Source organism: Eublepharis macularius, chromosome 16, assembly GCF_028583425.1.
Source record: "Eublepharis macularius isolate TG4126 chromosome 16, MPM_Emac_v1.0, whole genome shotgun sequence".
Lineage (NCBI taxonomy): Eukaryota > Metazoa > Chordata > Lepidosauria > Squamata > Eublepharidae > Eublepharis > Eublepharis macularius.
The window spans coordinates 18,244,683-18,269,208 of NC_072805.1; the positions used below are offsets into that span (position 1 = coordinate 18,244,683).

Sequence of the window (24,526 nt, forward strand, 5' to 3'; positions counted from 1 at the left end):
ATACATTTTTCCTTTTGCATTTTCCCTAACTTCTGTAATCTTGGTCTTATTGCATTGTTTATTGAATGACTTATGCTGTCCATTTGTGTTTTTTTGTTAACAATTAAAGCACTTTGTTGTAAATAAAGCAGCCCAGTCAAGACAACCTTACCAGAAGCCCAATATGCCCTTGGTCTAACACTTCCTCATACGTGACCTTTGTGGAAGATGCCCTGTTCCAGATATGACCACTTGAAGAGACAAAATTTAAGAATGCAGAGCAATCTTTTCTTCTAGCGCCCATCGACAAAACTACTTTCCCACAGGGAGCCCGCGGAAGCCCAAAACTGCAGTCATTCAGAAGAAATGTAGAACTGTTCTATTTAGACAAGATTTTTGGAGAGAGTTTTAGTATTTGGTCAACAACTGTTTGTTTTATAGGTTCTACTATTTCGGCACTTTATAGGTGACTGGGAATTGTTTTAGGAAATAATACCAGTAGCCCACACTAGGTTTATTACTGAAAGATACACGTTTTATAAATAAAAGGGCATTATTTTGATTTTGTTGTCAAAGCAAGAAGTAAGCCTAGCAAGATCAGACTTACTTGCCAAATAAAGTTATATACTCAACAAAATTTAAACACAAGGTGGCTGTCGTACACAGCAAAATGTGCAGCTGGAACCCTAATTCTTATCTAATATAGCAATGAAAATTATTTTAATCTAACAGTTATTTAAGGAAGTATACTACAAAGTCAAGAAATACACTGGCCTCTGGAGCACAAACATACCTGCAAACCGTTTGACACAACTTTTGATACACCTTGCAATCATCATCAACAATTATCTGAGCAAGACTGCCGCCTTGATGTCTAATTGGAAAGAGGCACAGTGCTTGGATTACTTTAACTCACCCGCCAGAATCAAAGAATTTTCCTCCAAAACAATGCAATAATACTCTAGGAAATGGGGAGTCACAGACCTGCCACCCAATCAAGGGATTGAGCTACACGGTCAACCACCATATATCAGGAGATAAAACACCATGGAGACACATGGCCCTCTCAAAAACGAGAGACCAAGAAAACAGAATTTCCTAGTTGCTTACCTGGCCAGCAAAGGAATGGATGGGACGTGTGAGTACTTGCTCATCTCAGATAAAGTGTCAAATATTTATTTACTTCATTTATACCACACTTCTCCCCTTGCTGGAGACCCAAAGTAGCTTATACTGTTCTTCTCTCTTCCATTTTATCCTTACGACAATCCTTTGAGGTAGGTTAGGCTGAGAGTGCACAATTGCCCAAGGTCACCAAATTAGCTTCCATGGCAGAGTGGGGATCTCAACCTGGGGCTCCTAGATCCTAGTCCAACACTCCAACCACACACCATATTGGCTCTCAAATATTATCAGCAGTTATTAATAAGAACACTCTTGATTTGTTACTACTTGATCTCTGTAGGCAAGGATCAAGAGGTATTAGAATACAGAAAAAAGCAGCTTTATTAATCGTACTAGCAACAAAGCCTGTTGTGGGGGAAAACACAATGGGCTCTAGAAAGGGGAAGGTGGGCTGGCAAGCATTCCCTCCTCCTCCGTCACTGATCCCGGCCGGATGAAGGCAGGGGGTGCGAGCATGGCCACTTTCTCTGCACCTGATCCCGGTCGAAGGGGGATGGGCACTGCCTCCTGCTCCATGCCTGATTCCAGCTGGGTGAAGAAGGGGTGGGCATTGCCTCCTGCTCTGCACCTGATTCCAACCAGGTGAAGGGAGGGCAGGCATTACTTCTTGCTCTGCACCTGATCCAGGCCAGGAGAAGGGGGGGGTGGCCATTGCCTCATCCTCTGCTTCTGATCCCGGTCAGGTAAAGGGGGCCAATGTTGCCGCCACCTCTGCTCCTGATCTTGGCTAGGTGAAGGGGGAGCGGGCATTTCCTCCTGCTCCATGGCTGATCCCGGCCAGGTGAAGACGAGGTGGGCATTGCCGCCTGCTCTGCTCCTGATCCCAGCTGGGTGAAGGCGGGGAGCAGGCATTGCTGCCTGCTCCATGCCTGATCTCGGTCTGGACTTCTGCTGCGGCGTGCTCTCTGAAGGTCTGGCTGCCTCATCTTGGCTTCCCTCCACAGCAGCGCCCTCTGGAGGCGCACCAGGGTAGGAAGTGAATTGTTTGGAACACACATAGCCTTTTACATAGGATATTAGGTGATGCACTGTTTTATCCTCTGATATTACAAGGAAAGTATATGGAGCAATATGAAACCCATTTAACTTGCAAAAGTCCCTAGGGGGATGCCAACTTTTAGAGTCAGAGGTTATGTTTTTAAAACGGGAAGGTGTGAAGCGAAAACTAAGACAATACTTATTCATTTATATATTTATTCCCCACTCCCGTCTCCAGTGAGAGGAGATACAAAGTGGTTTACAACATCATCCTCCCCTTCTCTATCATTCTCCCATTTGGCATACAACAATAAATAATGGACAGTATTTTGGCTTGCTGGCTAACAGATGACATTGTGAGTTAACCTGGAAGGGAAAGTAGGTGTCCAGCACACCACTTAAGCTCCTTCTCCCCCTAAGCCCTGAATTCCAGGTTACCACCAGCAGAGGTGAGGCAAGTCACAGCCAGATACTTTTTCCAGTGGAGGCACCATGCATTTGGAATGCCCTCCCTTTGGAGATTCGCCTGACCTCTGCTTTGATGCCCTTTAAGTGCCAGGGCAAAACATTTTTCATCAGGGCTCTGTCTTTTTAGGGGTTGGTTTTATGACCTGCTGCTAGCAGAGTACTATTTTATAATGCTAAAATTCTTCATGCTGCGTATGTGGACACTTTGGACACTTTGCTTGCTTAATTGCTGGCTTTAACAATGGGGATTTTTAGGGGGGGTTGTCTTGTGAGCTACTCTGAGAAGGTGTCTACAGAGGCAGCATACATTCCCTAAATAAGTAAAAAACCCACTAAGTATATTTTCATGCACAATGAGGAAGACACAGATCTGCAACCCAACAAAAGTTGGGGGGGGGGGAGGGAAGTGCTCTCTCAGAGGCTTTACGGTTTATCATTAAAACTGAAGGAGATGTTGAGAGGCTTTTTGTGCTAGAAGGCAAACCAATACATTAAAGTGACAAATAAGCTTCAAATGCACACACAAACTGGCTACCCAACAGATTTTTCTAGATGCGTAGCAGGATTTTTGAGCAGCCAGAGTGTATCCCGTTTGTTTCACGAGGACAATGGAAAATGAACATATGTAAATCACTGAGCTAAACATTTGAATGCAAGAAACTGTCTAAAGGTTGTTGGTACTGCTTGTCAACCACTATGCTATTTCTCCACAGGAAACTATCCATTACAGGCTTAATTCATACAGAAATTCTTGATGGCAGTCTTGAAATTATTATTTTTTCTATCTCCACCTCCCCTTTAAAAAGCTCAAGTCACCATACGTTAAAACTCCTAGGCAGCTTCCCATTTCTGCACAGCCGGACCATGAGCACGACAACCTCACCTGCCCAGTAACTGCCAGTGGCTGGCAGCTGGGACAGCACTGGCAGACATGGGGCAGAGCATGGGCATTACTGCCGTTGCAAAAAACATACACCGTTCAGACACACAGGTGCCTAGAATGTAGAATGATCGACCAAAAAATGCTATTTCCAGCCTAGGAATCTAACTTCAAGAACCAGGCTACCAACTCTAAGGGTTACTCTTACCAGCTTGCCAGAAACTAAAGAGCTCCATGATACTATTAAACCTAAGCCAGAACTGATCTTTTGTTAAATTGTCTGTCAGAAAGGTGATCAGCTGTTCTTAGCCAAACAGTAGCAGCTGCGTGAAACATGCACAAGCAGCAAATGGGATTTTTAGTCTCATTTCATTCCTTAAAGCTTTCCCCTCAATCTCTGTCCTGTCCCAGCCACGCTAAGTTAGTTTAAGAATCAGTTGTAAGAGTTATACAACAGCTTAAATGTGGATTGTTTAAAAAAAATTCAAGATATATTTGGATGCACCAATAAATAAATATCACCTAGTAACCAGGGGGATAAGAACAGCCTTTCTACCAAGCTTACCTGTATTGGCTCCAATTCAATAGGAGTCTAGGAAAAATTTAGTAAAGCTATCCCGCTGTATCTGTATGCTTTCAAGATGAGACATCAGTGGTTTGAATATTAAAAAGTTTGCCACTGCTACACAACTGGAAATCAGAGCAAAACAGGTTGAAACAAGCACCTGTAACAAAAGGTTTAAACTTCTCAGATTTATCTGTAAGAGAGCCATTATATGGTGTGCAAACTTTGAATTGTTTAGTTTTCTAAAGTTAAGGACTTCAAAGGTTCTTGCTCAGCTTATTTGGGTATTTATCCCCAGGTCAACAAATTTATGTGAAGGCAATGTTTATCTAATGCAGTAATATAAATTAGTCTGACTATTAGTGAGCAGAATGTAATCAAAACAGCCCTAGCATAAATTGTTTGTTCTACTTTGTTCCCTTACAGGCAGAGTCGCCATATCTTTGAATGATAACCTTAAGAGGATTAAAGGATCTTTGAACTGCTAATTTAAAATTAGGGTTAAAGTTTGAAAAAAAAAAAGAGCTTTGATGGGCCAGTGAACAAATGCTAAGTAGTAAAGCCTTACTGTAACTCCTTACTGATAAAGGAGAAAACCTGGCAGGCATTATGGAGCACTCCCTTTCTCTGTCACATAGATCAAGAACTGAAAGATTTAGCTTGACATGCAAGAAGGGAATTCTTTATATATTTGACTTGGGGAGGAGAGAGAGCCAGGAAAACCTCAAAGAAAACCTAAAGGTTTCACTGGGAGGCAGAACTCAGACCTGTCAACCAAGGCAGAGTGGAAGCAGCCAAACTGACCATGTTCAAGCCTGGGCAACGTGCACCTGAAGTGGCACTGAACAGCTTTCAGTATGAAAGCACCAACTGTATGAGTAAGTCAAAGAGGCATGAACACACGCTTCAAGCTTTCAGAACCTTCTTGGCCATTCCTCACTCCTCTCTTTTTTAGAGGGAAAAAAGTCCCTAGACTCAGACCATGGCAAAACTAACAAAAGAACAGAGAAAATAACCAATCCAGAACTCATATACAATGTTTAATACATACATTGGTTTCCAAGCTCTTAACTTCAGGAAACTATTTCCATTAGAGAGAGTTTGGGGGCATGTTATTAGGGCACACACCCCAAAATGCTCAGTGACTGTGTGTTGCGGAATAAGATAACAGGATGAGCAAGCTGTTTTAGGGAAGCGCGTATGCATTCCAAAGGCCCAATAAAAACTTCTGAGGAATCATCTGCTTCCATTCCCAGTCCTCAGAACATACACTGAAATCATTCACATATAAATGCTTTTAGACGGGAAGCATCTTTCTTGTGAAACAATGCCATGCAAAACTGACAAAAGGCTATGCACGAGATAAGCCCTTGGCATAACTTACAATGCTAATAGCAACAAAAATGTATGGAATATATTCTTCCGCAAAGAACTGCCCTGTCCAATTACAAAACTACAGTATTCATAATAAGCAATGTTGACCCAAAAAAAAGTGTCAAAAGCATCATCTTGACTCTATCAAAATAAAGTTCTTGCCGGGCTTGTAGAAGGCTGAAGACGGGTCTGTCCTGTTGCAGAATTATGCTAGGTGTGGTGAGTTACTGAAATCTTTTTCAAGAAATATGTATCAAGCAATGTTTTTAGAATACAGACAGCAAATCCATTCTTTTGCAAGAGTGATGCACAGCCTGGGCTGCCATAATAAAGGACGAACTCTAAGCCAGTGTACTAGAACAGGTAAAATGTCCGTAACAGCTCAACAAATGAAAGGAAAACGTACTAGTAAACAGGACTGCAAAATAAAACCTCGATTTGCAATATATTTTCTTAAGCTCGAGGAAGTTCCAATTCCATTTAATGAATGAATAATAATCACTCTACTGTTTACCATAATCAATGATAAGATGTTATTGGGAAACAGGGGATAAAACACCTTTGCAATGTGTGGTGACTCCAACAGTCTGAAGAGAACTGATCATGAAGAACTTTAAATATATAGGTCCCAAATTATTAAGGGCTTTTTCTTAGTCTTATTGGAGGCTGCTGGATCTCTGGGCCAATTCTAAGGGTCTGCATTTGTTTGGAACTGGTGAAGTATATTTATAGAGAACAGTAAGTTGTTTTAAATATTTGTTATTTACTTACTGCACATATTTTAAAAGCTGCCTTGAGGCAATGCAAGATGATAAATGTTTATAAATAAATAAATTAAAGCCGTTGCTGGATTAATAAACTTGTCAATGTATCAGGTTAGTTAGGACAAGATCACAATATATCCACTTGTCCTGACCTTGAATACGGGAAATCAGTTTACCAGCTTGTACTGTAAGCTAAAACTGGAACGGGAAACCCTAAGTTATCAGACTACTTGTCAAATCTGGACAGACACTCTGTTTAACAGAAACACAACATCTTCAAAGGGGGGAAAAAAATCACCCCCGCACGACAGAAGCCTCCATGCATGAGTGTAATTCCATTCCTCACAAGCACAGTTGGCATTACAACAGTGATCTTTTTACCTTAATGTAAGCCACAAGCTACATCTAGAAAGGTTCGACTGAGCTTTTCTCCTCCTTGGAAGAAACAGAATCCTAAAAGAAAGCTCCTAGCCATGTCAGCGCAAGTAGCCGCAGGAGATAACTACATTATATCTACAAAGGGCTGCCAAGGTCACTTGGCTGTACTGCCTTGTAAGCATTTGCTATAGCAGTGTCCTTATTTGGGATTATATCTAGATCAGATATATTTATAGAACTCAGGTTTTCCCCAAGTTACCATCCTCATAAAGCTTCTTCAGGAAAGTTCTGGTATCTGAAAAGGACAGCTGGTATATTAGGACCATTGTATTCGAAAAGACATGTCACACAAACAGAATTATAAATCCACTTATAACGCAATAGAGGGAGAGGGAACAGAGCTTGCAGCGAAGAAGGCCTGCAGTTAACCACCTGCCTTGTCGCCAGCGGAGAACAGCTCCTGCTGCAGAACAGATTTGTTCAGAAGGGCCGGAGCAAAGAAAGCAGAAGCTTCTAGACTCTCTGTATTTCATCAGCCGATCTTCCTCTAATCAGAGGAATGGTGTGCAGCATACCTCCACAGCAGCAGTAACATGCTTTATACAGCACGGGACTGAAGGAGTGTGTGCATGGAACAACAGAGGTTGCGCTTTACTTCCCTAATCAGACAGCATCAGCTGCTGGAAAGGGGCAAAACAAAGGGAAGATGACTGGCAGAGTTAGCAACACAGGGAAGCTGGGGGCAGGGGGCGGGGTAATCAGCAACTTGGATGGAGAGAAGTAGCCATAGGAAGCTTATTAGGAGAAAAACAGGCCAGGTATGGTTATCCTTCAAATACCATCTCTGTCAATACAGATGCAAAGACTCATTCTGCACCCTCCCTATGTTCCTTCGGCAGTCCTTTCGACACCTGGAAGATTTCACATCCTCTAGAGTTGGTTTTCTTTGAAGCACTGAATGAAATTAATTTATACACATTGCTTACAATTTGCCCTTCAGATTCCGTCTTGGTTTGCCTTAAGGTACGTATCATTTGAATAGGGGTTTTTGCTTAAAACTTCTGAGTTGCACAGTTGATTGTGAACTGCAATAATACACTTCATGAAAACTTCATATTCTCATGCTTTACCAAGTAGCAAAAGCCTGCTGCTAGCAGAGGCTATGAGCCATTTCTATCAAGAGAGCTCTAGAGCGGTCCAACTATATGCCTACTCATACCTCAGCACAACCACCATGGAACCATACAACAATGGACCTGTGGGAAAGGAAGGAAAGGATAACAGGGCCTACCACTGACACCAATACGCAGGCCGGTATACACACCATCCACAGCTACTGGCTTCACGCACCACTTCCCAAAAATTAGAAAACATTAAGCAGCAACCCACATGTTAGCTTTTAGCTTATCAGACTTAACACACTATCAATCTAGTGAGATGGCTTTAGGTTAAAAAGGGGGTAGTTTTTCAAAGCTTTCATGTACTAATTTAGGATGGGGATAACTAACCCAACATACCCCAGTGTTACCTTGTAGACACATTTAACCTGTCTTAAGTTGGAACTGTTGCTTATCCTACCTCATACCCAGACCTCATGGCCAGTAAGTGCTTTCCTGTTTGGAAAGTTTCAGAGGCTGCACGAGTACCAATTTTTATTCAATAGTCTAGAAAAGTATCCAATTATATTTTTAATGGGATCAGACTTAAGTGATCGGTTGGATAAACAACCTTTACTTTATTGTAGTATTATTTCGGCAACTGAACTTGTTTTAGTATAGAAGTATCCAGGAATATATGCTTTATTGTTACAGCTCCTGGTTACACATTACACAAAAATAAAACTAGAAAACGTCTAGTGACATGATAATATTTTAAGTGCTAAAAAAATTCAGCAACTTTTAGCAAGGCAATGTGAATTAAACATTATGAAACTATAATAGGACTTGGGAGGCAGAGATCTGCATTAGCAAATTAGTTAAACCATTTGCTGTACAACAAGATAATACCTGAAAATCTTCAGCCTTTAGAATTTTAGTAATTGATTGATTACTACTTCATACCCGCTTAATATCTATGCTTACTAAATAATGGCTAGCTAGCGAGTCCCAAAGCTAGATGCCTTATAACTTTTCTTTTTACTGTAAATTGCATTTAATAGATACTTGAGACAGTCTGGGCACTGTGACTAACCTGTACACAGCGGCATTGACACACATATTGCCTCCATACAGAATAAGTGAAGAATTACAGGCTATTTAAGAAGCAACTAAAATGGCTGTATAATAAGGTTCAGCAGGCGCTAGGAGACCTGTTTACTGAAAAATACTTCTAGGAATCCATTTGTCTAATAAAACTCAGTATACTATATTTATGTGATTTACAGTCCACCTTTCTCATTGAGACGGGAGGTGTGTTACACAGAGTTGTAATACAATCAACAGCTGGTACATCCAACAAACAATGCAACAGGATAAGGACAGCAGACAGAGCAGAAAAACAATGTCAATTACAGTATGTTCCCTCATATAACATGCACGTGAGCCTTCTCCCAAGAGGCAGAAAATATTGTTTCATTATCTTTACACCACTTACCGAAATATAGGAGTATGGCCAGATGTATGACCAGGCTTTGGTTTGTTCCAGGTAAAATGTGAAGGAACAGAAAGAAATTGGTCACCAGGCAGATCTTTTTTCAGTGTGTGAGGGGACGCTGAGCTTTCCTCTATCGCAGATTCAAGGGATGGTGATAAACTGCCCTGTTCCTCAGAACAAAGCTCTATTTTCCCCGACATGATGGCAGTTTGATCCTCAGAGGTCTTTCTCGTTTTAAGAGGGATGTTAGTCTCGGCACAGCACTGGAATGGCGAAAGGCCAGGTGCCAGACCATGGAGAGAAGAATTTAGCCATGTGTCTTCTGTTATGCTTCCCCGAGGAGAGTGACCTGGGGAGGGGGTTGGAGAATGATGAGGAGAAAGTGAACCAACATAACAGATCTCAGCGCTAGAATGCCGCCGCTTTCCACACGGCGACGTCGGCCTGGATGACGGTCTTGAGGTCGGCCGAGGGCTAAGCCAATTTTCATCTGTGATACTAGTCCTAGGAGAATGGCAAGGAGATTGTCTAGGTGACAAGGTATGACCAAATCCATAAGATGCCTGCCAAGGTTCATCTACTGGACAGCCCCTTGGAGAACCTCCAGGAGACGCCAAAGGTGACCCAAGGTTGAATCGAGCAGCAGCTTCATTCAGCTCTGAATCCACATCATCGTAAATGTGAGAGATCGACTCACAAGAGGAGGCATCTGAGAACCAGCTCCGAGAGGAAATGCTGCTGGCAGGACTTGGACTAAGGGACGATTCCCTGTAAGATGGCTCAAGGGGAAGATACAAGTGGTCCCTCGAAGGCCTGTCCATATATTCATTTTGAGGGCCATTTGTGTGCAATTCATTTTCACTGGCTTCTATTCCTTGATGACAGTTAGGAGAGATAGACGTAATTTGAATACTAGGACACTCAAAGGGCTTAGGACCACCTAGTGGACTGTATTTAGATTCGGGTACTTCACATGTTCCTTCATAGCTTTTATGACCCTGCAGTCTAGTAGGTGAAGACAAAGGAGAAGGGTGTGACTGAAATCCATGGCATGGGATACAAATAGGATGATTTACAGACGATGACGAATGGTCTACACTGAAGATACACCCAGATGTACAATCATCTGGATCAAGATCTGAAAAAGGAAAGCAAAGACAGATATTGAAGCGGATTATATACAGGTAATTCACATTTAAGAGCACTGCCTTAGCAGTAGCCAAACATTTTCCAGCATTTCTATTACAAACCAACTAATACTCAAATTACTGGCCCACTACAAAATTCCAGTTTTATTCAGCCAGAACCTGCCTTCCCTCAGTATGCTTAGTTTAGACTCCTCAAACTGCCACAATATACTGCTAGTTAGTGAAGAAATACAAATTAAAAACCTCATAGGGCTATCTATGCACACCATTTACTCCAGATTTGAGACACTGTTTAGGAATAAGCTGCCAGATTTTTTAAACTTGTTTCTCTAAAACACATGCACATACAAAGCTACTTTAAAGCAAGTCAGACCACTGGTCCATGTACTCTGACAGGCAGCACCTACCCAGCGGAGGCCTTGCTCAATACCTGCTACTCTGAGATGCTCCGATATGCCATGAATGATGTGCTCGTGCCCTACTGATCATTTGCCTCTTCCTGCCTATGGTTCATAGAAAAAGTTTTGACACCTGGAAAATCTACTGCCCCTCTGTATGATACACTGTACGATACACAAAGAAATATCTCGCTTTAGACGGGAATAAGAGGGCCACTCTTTCAATCAGGGAGAGACTGACAAATGATGGGACTGTGTCATCCTACTACACCAGCCACACTGTGCCAGAGGACAAAGATATAGAGCTAACCATTGCCTGCACTCTTATTCAACAAACAGGAGATGTCACTGAAACTTTAGCCAGTATAGACAAGTTGAGAGAGAGTCTGATTCTAAACTACTACAGGACGCAGGGGGTGGGGGGGATGTTGGATTGGTTTAAATCATAGATTAGGAATATCCCTAACCAAACAGCATAAAGATGGCTGCATATAGCTCAGTTTTGTATAATACACACAGAAGTCACCAGAGGTCAAAACATCTTTTCCAGAAGTCACATTAAGCTGCAATTAAATTCTAATTAGTTTGTAGATGAGCATATGTACAGCTCTTGTTCCTCCCATAGCACATTAAACCAAAACAGACATTTATGTCCAACTGGAACTGAAATGCAATTTGTTGCAAAATCCAAAGGTGGACCATGAAAGCTAGAGGTGAGAGGCATTCTCTATTAGGTCACAAATTACTAACACAGATGCATGAACAAACAGGCAAATAATTTTTGTGGGCATTTTGTGTGTTTTAACCTGGCATATTTGCATATTTTTAATCTTGCAAATATTTGCATATTTGCAAGATTAAAACAACCATGAATACTTGCTGATTCACAGTCATCTAAAAGGATAAACGTAAAATATTTCACTATATTTAAGAGGCATTATATATAATTCAATTGCTTTAGAAAATGATACAGGATTCCATAGCCAATGCAGCCTTCATTCATTTAGTACTAAACTATATGAATATAGTAACTAGAAGCTAGCTATACAACACCACCTAATTATATTTTTATTTCAAAACATGGCAAAAATACAGGATGGATTCCTTAGAGCCAAGGGTTCCGTTACCTAGCATGTTAAACCAGTACCAAGCTGAACTTTCTGCTATTTGTACGTACGCATCTCAAACCATGCTGTGAGGTAAACTGTACAATAGAAAGTGGAGTTGGGAGCACTCATTCATAGCCCACACTAATGTGAAAGCAACACCATCAGATCTGAGCCCTGGTGTAATTCTGTACACATACACAGCTGAATCGTTAGCAAGAATCATTACTAGCAAGATTAAAGGTTAATACAGACTTGCATATAAACACATATTAACTCTGAAAAAGTACTGTCTTTATTATGACCAATATACCTGAAATTACACAGCACTGTATTTCAGTTTTAGGTGTAGCTGAAATACACCTCGTTGTTCCCACAGGCTGGGCAAAAGTTTTTACTGCCACCGCCAGAAGCATTCTTTATAAACAGACATCCTAAAATCCTTGAATATATACAGAAGTTTTCTAGTCTGCTGAAGTAACAAGGGAAGACTATGACTTGGATTCAGAGTAGCATTTGTTCAGCACAAGGAATTCTGCCCTAAGAGTGAGACTTTCTTGCCACTCTCCATCCCATAGATCCAGAGGAGTTAGCTGTGTTAGTCTGTAGTAGCAAAATAGAAAAGAGTCGAGTAGCCCCTTTAAGACTAACCAACTTTACTGTAGCGTAAGCTTTCGAGAATCACAGTTCTCTTCGTCAGATGAAAGGTCCCCCCCAAAAGACTGCTCCTAGGTTGAGGCAATCCCCAAGGATGCCACAGAGGGCACCAAGAAAGTCTTGCTTGAGCGCAGAAATCCTTGTGCCCATGGAAATACTAGTCTGAACCCCAGCCTATGTACCTTTAGTTATCAAAGAAATTTAGCCAATGGTTAACATTTACCCTCCATATTTTGAAAGCAAACACTGCGCGCCAAAATTAGCACAGTAGACATACAGTATTCCACTTCAATATCTGTGGTGTCTTATACCAATTCTGGTGTACAGTGTTTTACACTCCATCTTTTATTCACCCTTACAACCCTGGAAAGTAAGGCCTGGTCCACACATACAGGACAATGAAGTAGGAGCGAGATGGAAAAATGACTACATCACTGAGACTAAAGGATATAAACTCCACGCAGACAGAAAACTAGAAAGCAGAAAGGAAGTTTCTAATTCCTTCCTCTGCTTCCCTTACTGATTTCTATTTGCAGGTATGTTGTTTAAAATATATGTAGAAAGAAGAGCTTCCCAAAAAGTGACTGTTCATCTACAGTCTGTAGTGGTACAGTCCATTTTACCCTTTCAGGGCTCTGCCATCTTACGGTGTCGCATGTGCGAACTAGACCCCTAAGTCACTGCAATTCCCATTTCACACAAAGATCAACACTTAGAGGCAACGACTTCCAGTCGAAAACCAAGGCTAAACTGTGATTTGAACCTCAGTCATCAAATTCCAAATCCATTCACTGACTCACATTTCCTCAATTTTGCCACGTGCCTGTATTGCTCTCCCCTACCCCTTCATAGGTGTCAAATGCAAATATATACATCAAGTGAGAAAAACTATTTTTAAATGCTGGATTAAAAAATATTGCGCATGAAAAATTACTTTAAAAGCCAAATTTTTGTAGGAATGCAGCCATAATCCTCAAGAACACTGCTCTCTTGGGACCTTATTCCAAGTTTTAATCAAAGTATTGCTCCCAACCAAGGTCCGCTGATCATCTCCAGGAGGAAGTCCTTTAAACAGAAACAAAGGGGTGGGGTTTCACCTTTTCAGACCCTTGATATTTTCCTACCTTGACTTTTTACAATGTCTTGGTTATCTTGAATGAACTTGTTTAGGGCAACAAAATACAACCTTCTGTCCATCAGGTAATTTTCAAAACAGCACAAGTTCTCTCTGGAATGTGCCACTTCCAATATGTCCAGTTATTCACTGATTGACTAGATCAATCCAGATCATTCTACTTAGTAGCAGCAGGAAAGTCAGCAATTGCCTGTCTTCCCTGACCTGATCACCTTGATTACAGCAGTTATCTTGCTTTAATCACACCTTCCATCATACTGCACTGCCAGAATCAGTCACCTCTAGTGTTTATATCTTGCAATGCCCTTCCTGTTCACTTCTCCTTCCTTCTCTTCAAGCATACCCAGGGCTTTTTTTCTGGGAAAAGAAGTGGTGGAACCCAGTGGGTTGCCCTCGGCGAAAATGGTCACATGGCCGGTGGCCCCGCCCCCTGATCTCCAGACAGAGGGGAGTTTAGATTGCCCTACGCGCTGTGCGAAGGGCAGTCTAAACTCCCCTCTGTCTGGATATCAGGGGGTGGAGCCACCAGCCATGTGACCATTTTCAAGAGGTTCCAGAACTCCGTTCCACCGCATTCCTGCTGAAAAACAGCCCTGAGCATACCTGAGAGGGAGCAGTTCAGCAAATGCCGAGCCCTCACTCAGCACTGCCGCTCCTTCCCCACTGTGGGGTGATTAAATACCTTGGATATTCAGATTGGAACCTGCCCCCTTTTTCCAAACCATACTACATGCTTGCTGTAATTTGAAGCAAGCAGAAAGTATGATATACAGTATTCAAAATAATTACACATAATACATATAACCTGCTTAAATCAGTTTTAAGAGCAGTTCCTTTGTGCGTATTTGTTGTTTCTTTTTTTAAAAAAACGGTTTTCCAGGCTTTTAGAACTGCAGCAAGTTTTACATCTCTTCTTGCACGAAATATGGCTGCACATTTGCTTTAACCAGACATCTCCCAAGAACACTTCAATTATTACTGTGTATAGTAGATACTTTGCCAGGCTGGATAAACTAACATAGAAGGGGCAGGAGCCACCCAAGAGAAGAGTCCAGCCCCCAAACTGCAATCCTGTGGGGTTCATTTTAAAAAGTACAAGGTATTTGCAGTAGAAGCTCATAAACTTGAGGATGCAGAACTCCTCAGCCCCTCCCTCCACTTGTGGCAGTTTCAGCAACAGTCAGAAAAGCATCTTGCACTTCCATAAATAACAGTTTGAATTTTGCAAAATGCTTTAATACATAAACAGTTTGAGCTATTTTAGTTTCAGTCCTGTTTTTATTAGCAGTACTACATCAGCAGTATGGGCAGTAATAGGACACGGCACACACTAGTTTTATAACTGAATTTTGTTTTGCTGGATCACCGCAGGTACGTCGGGTTTGTTTGTTTCACCAGACTTTCATTTCAATGATAATCCTGTTTAGTAAGAACATTACAGCTGCATTCAGATGCAATGTTAAAGCACGGACGTTGTTCTAGGAACAAGCCTTGGAGGTTTACAGACTGAAGTAGTTCCTCTTGCATGCAGAACGGCAAAATTCTGCATTCCAAACAGTGTTCCGTTCCCAAAGCTGTGGGGGGGGGGGGGAGAGGTGTGAGAGAACATGAGAGTAACATAGCCATGGTTTGTCATTGCCTCTGAAAGCAACCCCAACTCACAAAGTGACCCAAAGCGTGCATGTAAGCACTGGTCTGATAATACGTCAATGCAAACCCAGTTATTTAGAATCTTTTAATTACTCTGCGGCAAGCCAGTTGACCTTCTGATTCCAAGGTTGCCAGTACATGGCATGGCTCAACACATTCTCGCTTCTGTCCCTTTTCAGCTTTAACAGCACAACATCCCAGCATTCAATCATTCACTCCAGCCATCTTGAGAGGAAAGGCAGCCCTTCCAAATAAAAGAAAATGACAACGCATCATTGCTGAAAGTCAGGCTTTCAGTTGCTCGTTACTAGAGATATGAAGGCTGGGAAGGGGGGGGGAGATATCCAGCAAAATCCTATACTTTTATCTTTTAGAATGAAATGTTTTTTTTAAACTCAAAATGAGTTGCATGAAAAATTGTATGTACAACCATCTACAGCCTTCACGGTTAATTCCTGTGTGTATGACAGATATACACATCATATTTATGAAAATGATTTATTTGTAACAAAGTGAATAATTATGGTAACAAAAATGGGTTATGATGTTGATGATCATTCATTATAACACTGAAAACACTGAACTCTTTAAAGTTGAAATCCCAAGGTGCCAGTAGTCCTCCTATTGTGACTTTATGACACTGTGTTTCTGTCTCAATACCACTTTCCATTGTTTACTACAAAATTTATTTTATTAAGTTCAATCTCTTCCTCCACCCCTAATTCTCAAATAGCAAAAATTAAGTTAGTATGGGGGACAACAGTGTGTAGCTCCCTTTCAAGTACTGGCTATATTTATTTAAGCCAGGAAATTTGTATGCCTCCTCATCAAAATCCTGCTCAGCCGTTGCAGTTTTGCTTGTAGAAAACTATTTTTAAATTCCATAAACATGCTAACTGGTACAATGCTACACATTTGGTTGTAAATTATGCTTTTTATTGTTGTCAAAGCAGTAAAAATGTTAGGCTGATAGGAAAGTAAGTATTGCTTACATTTCAGTTTGTCTCAAAGTTTCCATTTTTTCCAGAAAAAAAAATGGAAAAATATTGCCCTGGCTTCAAAATTTTTGGAAATGTGTATTTCTTCTTGCTACCTCAAGGGAAAAAAATATATTGATACGTGAGTAGATCTGTATAATCAAAGCAAGTGCACACCAAGCACCAAAATGTCAACAAAAACATTAAACAGAAGTCCACAATACACTGTGTAAGCATTGAGAGTGAGGGACAGTCACATCACTTGCAACCGGTAACACACCACAGCTTCCAACGGATGCCTGCAAACTGATTCCACACAGCTGTTAAAAGGGAGATAAAATATCACACTGAGTGCAGAGAAGATGCAATATCCCAGAAAAAAAAATGTAACTTGGGGCCATGCACACCAAATGAGAAACAAATGGGCACTTAGGCGTAAGAACAATTATGCTGGGGTACAGAAAAATACGAAATAGACCCAATTCACATATGGCACAGCTTACTCAGAAAACTACTGAACATGCTATGAGATGCAGGCTCGATGGTATTCAGAAATTACAAGAAATTGGTACACATGAAATACATTTTCCTGTAACACATTATACAGCACCATGATGTCTAGCCTGAATGGACACCATGCTTTACAGTTCAATTATTCAAGTATGCTTGAACTCATAGTTTAATGCCGTATGTACTTGGGTTGACTGAAATACAAATGCTGCAAGCTCTTAAAACAGATTTACAAATATGCCCACAAAAGTCTCTAGCTTCTTGCCCACACAAGCCCGCAATAGACAATACATTAGTCGCTTGAATGCAAACAAGAACAGACTCTTATCCACTTTATAAATAGTAAAGAGTCGAGTAGCACCTTTAAGACTAACCAACTTTACTGTAGCATAAGCTTTCGAGAGCCACAGCTGAAGAGTGGATACAAAAGTTGCTGTACATGGCAGAAATGGACAAGATGACAAGAAGGCTGAGAGACCAGAACTCTGAAGAATTTTTTAAGGACTGGGGGAGACTGAAGGAGTATTTGGAGAAAAAATGGGATGTGAAGGGGAAATTATGGCAATTCGAAAGTTACTAATTGGAGAAAATATTGGAGATAGGGATTTTTACCATTTAAAGTGAAGTTTTAATTATTGTTAAGTATAAGTTTTGAATAGATCTGAATTTAATGGATATTATTAGTTTATTAGGGAAATATGAGATAATTTATAAATGAAATAGATAAATAAGGAATAGAATAAGATAAGGGTTGGAAAACTGTTGGAAGTCTGAGAAAAGGGGGGGAGGGAAAGGGTGGGGGGGAACTGATATTTAGGTTTTAAATAAACTTATAAACTTTTTTTTTTAAAAGAGCCACAGCTCTCTTCGTCAGATACATCTGATGAAGACAGCTGTGCCTCTTGAAAGCTTATGCTACAATAAAGTTGGTTAGTCTTAAAGGTGCTACTGGACTCTTTACTAGTTTGCTACTACAAACTAACACGGTTAACTCCTCTGGATCTATGACCACTTAATAAAAGATTCCTCCTCACTGGGTCACCTGACGCAATTCTTACTCTTTGCAGGCCACCGTCCACATGGCTATTTATGAATCTGATTTACAATTAAGAAGTCTATGACATGCAGACAGAGAAGCACCACCTTTGAATTAAGAACTCTAGCCAGCATTTTACATACTTTCCCATAGTATACAGCATTTTTTCAACTGATCTCCAGAAAGTACCTCTACCTTATCTATGCAGCATCTTCTCAAAATCTGTTCACATTTCACCTAAGTTCCTAGCTTCCCACAGGTTTTCTAAGCAGCTGGGCTACATTTTAGAAGTACACTGGTTATTCAAGTCACAAGCATACACTGGGGAACTATTAATCTTACTCCTTTTCAGAAACTGATACAGCCAAATGTTTTACAACTTTTAGCACAAGAAGTTTGTGCTGTATTTTATCACAGCTTTTTTTATAATAAACAGCTTTCCAAAACATTGGGTGAACACCAAAGATGAAAATTGGATAGCAATTATTTAAAAGGCTGTATAACACAAAGCAAATTTTTTTCATTCACTGTAATCATTTGAATTAAGGTATTATTATAGAGTCATAAGAACTTTTGCCAACAGCCAGTAGTTTTCTTAAATGGACCAACTGCTTCTTCAGAATCTAACTGAATATATTAAGTAGGGCTTCTGTAGAATTTCAGTCATTAAAGCCTAATACTTTTATGAACTGACAGCATACAAAGATAGAAGAACAGTATGGTGGTGTTTATCCCCGCCCTATCCTAGTCTAGAATTGTATGAACACACTACATTCAAGAATGCAGGAGTAATTCACAAGTTTATGCCAAGTCTCTTACTGGGGCAAAAAGGATCTAAATCCCCTCTATTTTGAAATTTACTATGAAAATTTAAAAAACTGCAGAAACATGAAAACCACTGAGCATCTATCAGATTCTCCAACAGCACCCAACGCAGAGATTCATCAGGAACATAAACTATACTTTAACAGCACTATAAAAAGGATTCTTCATCAAACTATTTCTTAAGGAGGGTAGCAAAGGTGTGAGCTCTTTTAGCCACACATTAGCAGGTCAAGCATCCTTCTTACAACATGAGGTAGATTCATGGACAGCCTGCCTCAAAGGCGGTAACCTTCAGGAAGGTTTCCGGCACTACACCCTCAGTCCTGATTCTATTACACACTCGACGTTTTTACTACTTAGGAGGCTGTTTATAATATTCGGACTCGTGGTGCTATCAAGCCAGTGTAGCGTAGTGGTTAGAGTGCTGGACTAGGAACTGGAAGACCCAGGTTCGGATCCCCGCTCTGCCATGGAAGCTCACTGAGTGACTTTGGGCTAGTCACATACTCCAAGCCTAACCTACCTTGCAGGGTTGTTGTGAGGATAAATTGAAGGAGAGGAGAATGATTTAAGTCACTTTGGGTCTCTACTAGGGAGGAAGGCAGGGTATAAATATAGCCATTTCCTTCACAGAGCCTCTGTTCTGAATATGTAACTCCCTCAAGTGCAGGGGGGACGGGAGGGGTAGATACTCAACATTCAAGTATCTCTCCAAAAACTCATTTTCTGCTTGCCAGCTACAACCATCATGGCCACCACCCCTTGCTGCCATGGTGAGGGTAAGATTATTATTTCTAGACTACCCTCAGCCAGTATGGTGCAGTGGCTAGTGTGTCAAATTAGGATCTAGGAGACTCAAGTTCATATCCCCATTTGGCAATAATAAAGTTTATCAGACCATCTTAGGTCACTATCCGTCAACCTCACCTAACTCACAGCATAAAATTGGGAGAGACCTAGAAACCCCTTGAACACAGCCCACTTTGTATTTCCTCACCACAACTTGCATGTCCTAAATAAACCAAACATCTCCGAAACACAACTACCAGAACCCAGAAAGCCCTGGGATACTTCACACAATTCCTCCCCTGCGCCACAAACGGCTAGCTTGAATGTCAGCACGCTCCCTGAGCTCTTCTTTTCAAGCCCAATCGCTTGATAGATCTAACATTGCTAGTTCAGAACAAACCCACTGGCTGGAAAGTCCCCAATTCAAGACTCGCTAGGTGGCCTTAGGTATGTCATTATATCTGTTTGAAATCTGCTACATAAACAAGAAGCCTTATTATGGGATTCTTCAGCTACCACACAGCTTCTCTACTTTTTTTCCATACGTGAACACAGCTCACAGATGCAACTTCAGCCTATAACAACTAAAAGTCTAAACCTATTCGAGTCACCAGTTTCAGGTTAGCCTGCACCCCCATTAACCCATCTGAAACAAAGACAGGAACCTGCACAACAAAGAGGAAGATCCCATAACTCAGTAGGAGAGGATATGTGCACGCAAAGCATAGACAAGGTCCCAAGTTCAATCCCTGACAGCTAAGAGGATCACGGAGAGAAGGGCAAGGGGAAGCTCCACCTCAAGACCTTGAAGAGCCACCCCAGTCAGCAAAGACAACACTGAGCTAAGTGGATCAGCAGCCTGATTTGGTAGAAGACAGCTTCTCCCGTGCTGAAAAGAGCATGTACAGCACCCACAGAGCTTCCCAGACACTTCTCTTTATCAAGCAGCGGTCCAAAAGTTTCAGCCACGATGACCCAAACATATAGCCAGTTACTTCCTCGCTCACACTAAACGTGAAAGGAGAGACATGTCATGCCCAGCTTCTTCCACCTGGAGAAGAAAAAGGATCATCCAGGGAGCATGAGCAGGGGCTCCAGAGAGTCACATGAGAGAACAAGCACAAGCGAGTCTCCCCACGGGCTTATCGCTTAGCAAGCTTGCAGAGATGACTGCCAGCTCCCGACCCTACATATGATTATTCAGAACCAAGACTAACTTCCAAGGAAGTATGAATAGCATTACAGCAGCCAGGACCTAAATTAGCATAGAAGCAAGCCGGTGATGTTATACTGCTGGAGCAGACCAGTGAACCGTCTAGTCCAGCATCCATCCCGTCACACAGAAGCCAGTTGCCTTGGTACAACAGAGACCCAGGCCTTCCCTTCATGTTGCCTCTTAACAATGGTATGCAGACGTTTATCTCCTGAGGATGTGGTTGTCCTTAGTCACCACGGCTAGTAGTCCTGATAGACCCACCCTCCCAGAGTCTGTCTAATCACTTTTTAAATCCACCCATGCCAGCGGCTTCCACCATATTCGGTAGCAACGTGTTTCTGCGGCAGTGCTGCTGTGCGTTAAGCAGCACTTCTGACTGTCCCAAATCTATCAACGTCCATTTCATCTGGCGCAGAGACCTAGTATTTTGGGAGATGGAGGAAAAGTTCTCTCTATTTTTGAGTTCTAATTTTATAAATCCCTATCACGCCCCCTTAGTCATTTTCCCTCTCTGTAGCCAGCAGAGCACTGCATCCAATATAGATTTACTCTGAAGCGAGGCACAGTGAAACTCAACCTACACACATGGACTGGTCAAAGCAAACCCCAAGAGGAGCAGAGCAATATAATCCCTATGCAACTTTTCCTGAAAATCAAGTCCCACAGAACAATGGAGCTGACAGCCCCACTCCTATATGTGTTCACTCAGGAATAAGCCAGATTCCAAAATGTCCATTTACAAGTACGTGAGTGCACCATCCCACCCTGAACATACACTTACTGAGCAGAGGTTACAATGAATGCACATAGATCCTCTGTAAGTATGTTCTCTTTCTAAGAACCCATCAACATGTGTTCCAACTGAGAAATGAAACCAGGGACCAGCACCTGGTTCGACTACCCATTGAATGCAACAGAATTACTCAATACATGTATAAGGAAAAAGTCAAGTGCACACTGGATACAGATGGAATATGTATTTACCATAACCTGCAAACAGAACTTGGGGGGGGGGGGGGAGCTAAGCACAACAGCTCAACCCCTGGTCTACCACAGTCAAAATACTACCTCCTCTGTCTGATAGCCTCCCCTAGGGTCTCTCCCACATCACCTGCTACCTGACTGCTGGAAATTACTGAACTCGGGGGGCCTTCATCATACAGAGCAAATGTTAATTTATTTATTTTATTATTACACTTCTAGACCGCCCTCCCCATCAGACAGGCTCAGGGCAGTGTTTAGCCACAGCTACAAATGCAGGTCTCCCATGAAGCTGCCCTTAGACCAAGTCAAGTCTTTTGCACCCCCTGCTATGTGCACCTTCTGGGGGTGCACCTACCAGAGGTTGTCTCTCAAAAGCCCTCAAGGGAAGAAGCTGCCTTGCATCCAGTCCGGCCCTCCCTTGGTTTATCTAGGTCAGTGTTGTCTGCTCAGGCCGGCGGGTGGCTCTCTGGGTCTAGGGGGGAGATTTCCCCCCATCCCCTCCGATCTGTTCCCATTTAGCGAGAGATGACTGAAGGTGGGGCTTAGCCCTGGGCCACAGCCCAGCCAAGAACCAAACACAAGCACAAGCAAACAAGTCTCCCATGAAGCTGCCCTTGGACTAGGTAAAGACTTTTGCATCCTCCTACCGTGCACACCTAGGGCTGTCCCCCAAACTTTGTGCACGCAAGGCAGAGCCAAGGTCCTTAAGGAAGTTGCCTTGCAGCCAGCCGGACCCTCCCTTGGTCGGTTTCGCCTGCTCGGGCGGGCTTGCGGCTCTCCGGGTCTGGGGGGGCGGGGGGGGAGTTCCGTCACCCCCTCCTATCTGTTCCATTTAGCGGGAGATACCAAGGGCTGAGCCAACCACGAGCACGGGCTCGGCGCGGGGCTTGGGCAGGGTCGGGGCTTTTGCAGCCCCCGACCGGCTGCGCCGGGAACCGAACCCGGGACCCGCTGCGCGCGGGGCGGGCGCTCTGCCCCCGAGCCCCGCTCCCCCCGCCCCGCTCCGAGGCGCGCGAGCCCGGTCGGCGTCGGTCGGCGAGGCGCACCTGCTGCGGCGGCGGCGGCAGCGGCAGGCCCAAGCGCGCGCGGCAGTGGCGTCGGCGGGCCCGGCCCGGGCTGGGCGTCCTCCCCGAAGATGAGCCTGAAGTCGAAGTCGTCGTTGGCGCCTCCGCAGTTTGCCGCAGTCATCGGGGGCCGGGTGAGCAGAGCCCAGACCCCGCAGCAGCCGCCGCCGCGCCGGGCTCCGCTGAGGCGAGAAGGAGGCGGGAGGCGGGAGCGAAGCGGGCAGGGCGGGAGGCAGGGCGGCGCACACCGGCGGCTTCCCCGCCACGCTTAAGGCCGCCTCCGAGCCCGGCGGGAGGACGACGGCGAAGGCAGGAGCAGCGGCCGCGGCAGCCCTTCGCCCTCTCGGCTCCTCAGCGCGCGTCTGTCACTCACCCGTGGGGGAGGGGAGGGAGAGGCCGCCTCAAGCCGCGCGCAGGCCCCGCCCCCTCCGTCCCTCCCGCTCATTGGCTGCCCCAAAGAGGGCAAGGCGAGGCGGGCTCCATCGCGCGCGGTACGTCCGGCTCACCATCGAGGGCTGGAAGCCAGTGGGTAAAGGGCCCGCAGCCTTCGCAGCACAGGCCTCAGTGGAGTTGTGCCTGGGGCGGCCAACTTCCAGGTGGATTAGAAGAAATGCCACCTTGCCAAGACAAAGACCAATTATATCCCAGTCTGTCTGTAAGAGTAGGAAAGAGCAAGAGTCCAGTTGCACTTCTGAGACTAACAACATTTGTGGTGGGAGATGAGCTTTCCTGAGTCACACAGCTCACTTCTTCAGATCTGACTCTTGCTCTTTTCTACAATTACATTAAGTAGTTAAATCCGTAAGCCCTAACCTGGATAGCCCAGGTGAGCCTCATCTCCTCAGATCTCAGCAGCTAAGCAGGGCTAGTAATTGATTAATTGGTTAATTGGATGGGAGACCTCCAAGGAAGACCAGGGTTGCAGAGGCAGGCAATGGCAAACCACTTCTGTTGCCATGAAAACACCTATTAGTCAGTTATGACTTGAAGGCACTCTCCACTACCATCTACCATATGATAATAATTGGCCATTTTGTAAGGAAGCAGACAGTCATCTTTATCTTGGAAGTATTCTCTGGAGAGCAAATATAGACTTAATAATTAAAGACTTTGCATGCACTTTGAGGAAGTTTATAAAAACGTGCCCACCTTGCTGTGAATTAGACTGAACACAGGAAAAGCAGATAAGATTAAATGCGTCCTCCTTTCCCTGTTCTCTAACTTACTCCTATGTTGTTAAAGAGATCAGTGAATCTGACTTAACAATGCCAGGTCTCTTTTTCAGACTGAGATTATCTAGAGTCTTAGCCTATTTTCTGTGCACTTGTGTCGGTGTCAGTGGGCTTCGATTGCATATTTTTTATTTATGTCGTTTATAGTCTGCCTCTCACTGACGCTCAAGACGGATTACACAGTATAACAGTACAATCAGCATGGAGTGCATTTCAATACGGTATCAAGGACATTTCCATAAGCAATGCCATAGGGTAAACAAATACAAGTTTAAAAGACATAGCATCAGCAAGAATCCAATACAGAGTAGAAAAACTAGCTCTGCAGAACTCTGCATAGGGTGGTACTTTGAAACAGGAATGAAGTGCCTTGGTCTTTAAAGTGACACTGGATTCCTATTTTATTCAGGGGTAAAAGTAACTTTCTTTACAGTGCAACTTTGGGCAGGGGGTGGTAGAAGATGGGAGATACCGCTTCAGTTACTTTCATACAGGTATTCCAGCCCTGTTTATTTTCACCCCTAGTTTTAGTCCCTTTTCAAACAAGTAGGTTTAGGATGCAATCCTAAACATAGTCACCTAGGGAGTAAACTGTTGGAGTTAATGGGACTTTCTGCCAAGGAATCATAAGGAAGA

The 24,526-nt window shown here is 43.1% G+C and overlaps 1 protein-coding gene across 1 annotated transcript in view; it reads right to left on the minus strand.

Annotated features, from left to right (window-relative positions):
- The window catches only part of NFATC3 (nuclear factor of activated T cells 3), a 76,274-nt gene extending 53,282 nt beyond the window's left edge, over positions 1-22,992 (minus strand). Inside the window, exons 1-2 of the mRNA XM_055000350.1 lie at positions 22,641-22,992; positions 9,164-10,301 (exon numbers count right to left, since the gene is read on the minus strand). Coding sequence (XP_054856325.1) covers positions 9,164-10,301; positions 22,641-22,782 — 1,280 coding nt within the window. The 5' untranslated portion in view covers positions 22,783-22,992. The remainder of the gene's footprint in view (positions 1-9,163; positions 10,302-22,640) is intronic.
- Between the last annotated feature and the right edge of the window lie 1,534 nt (positions 22,993-24,526).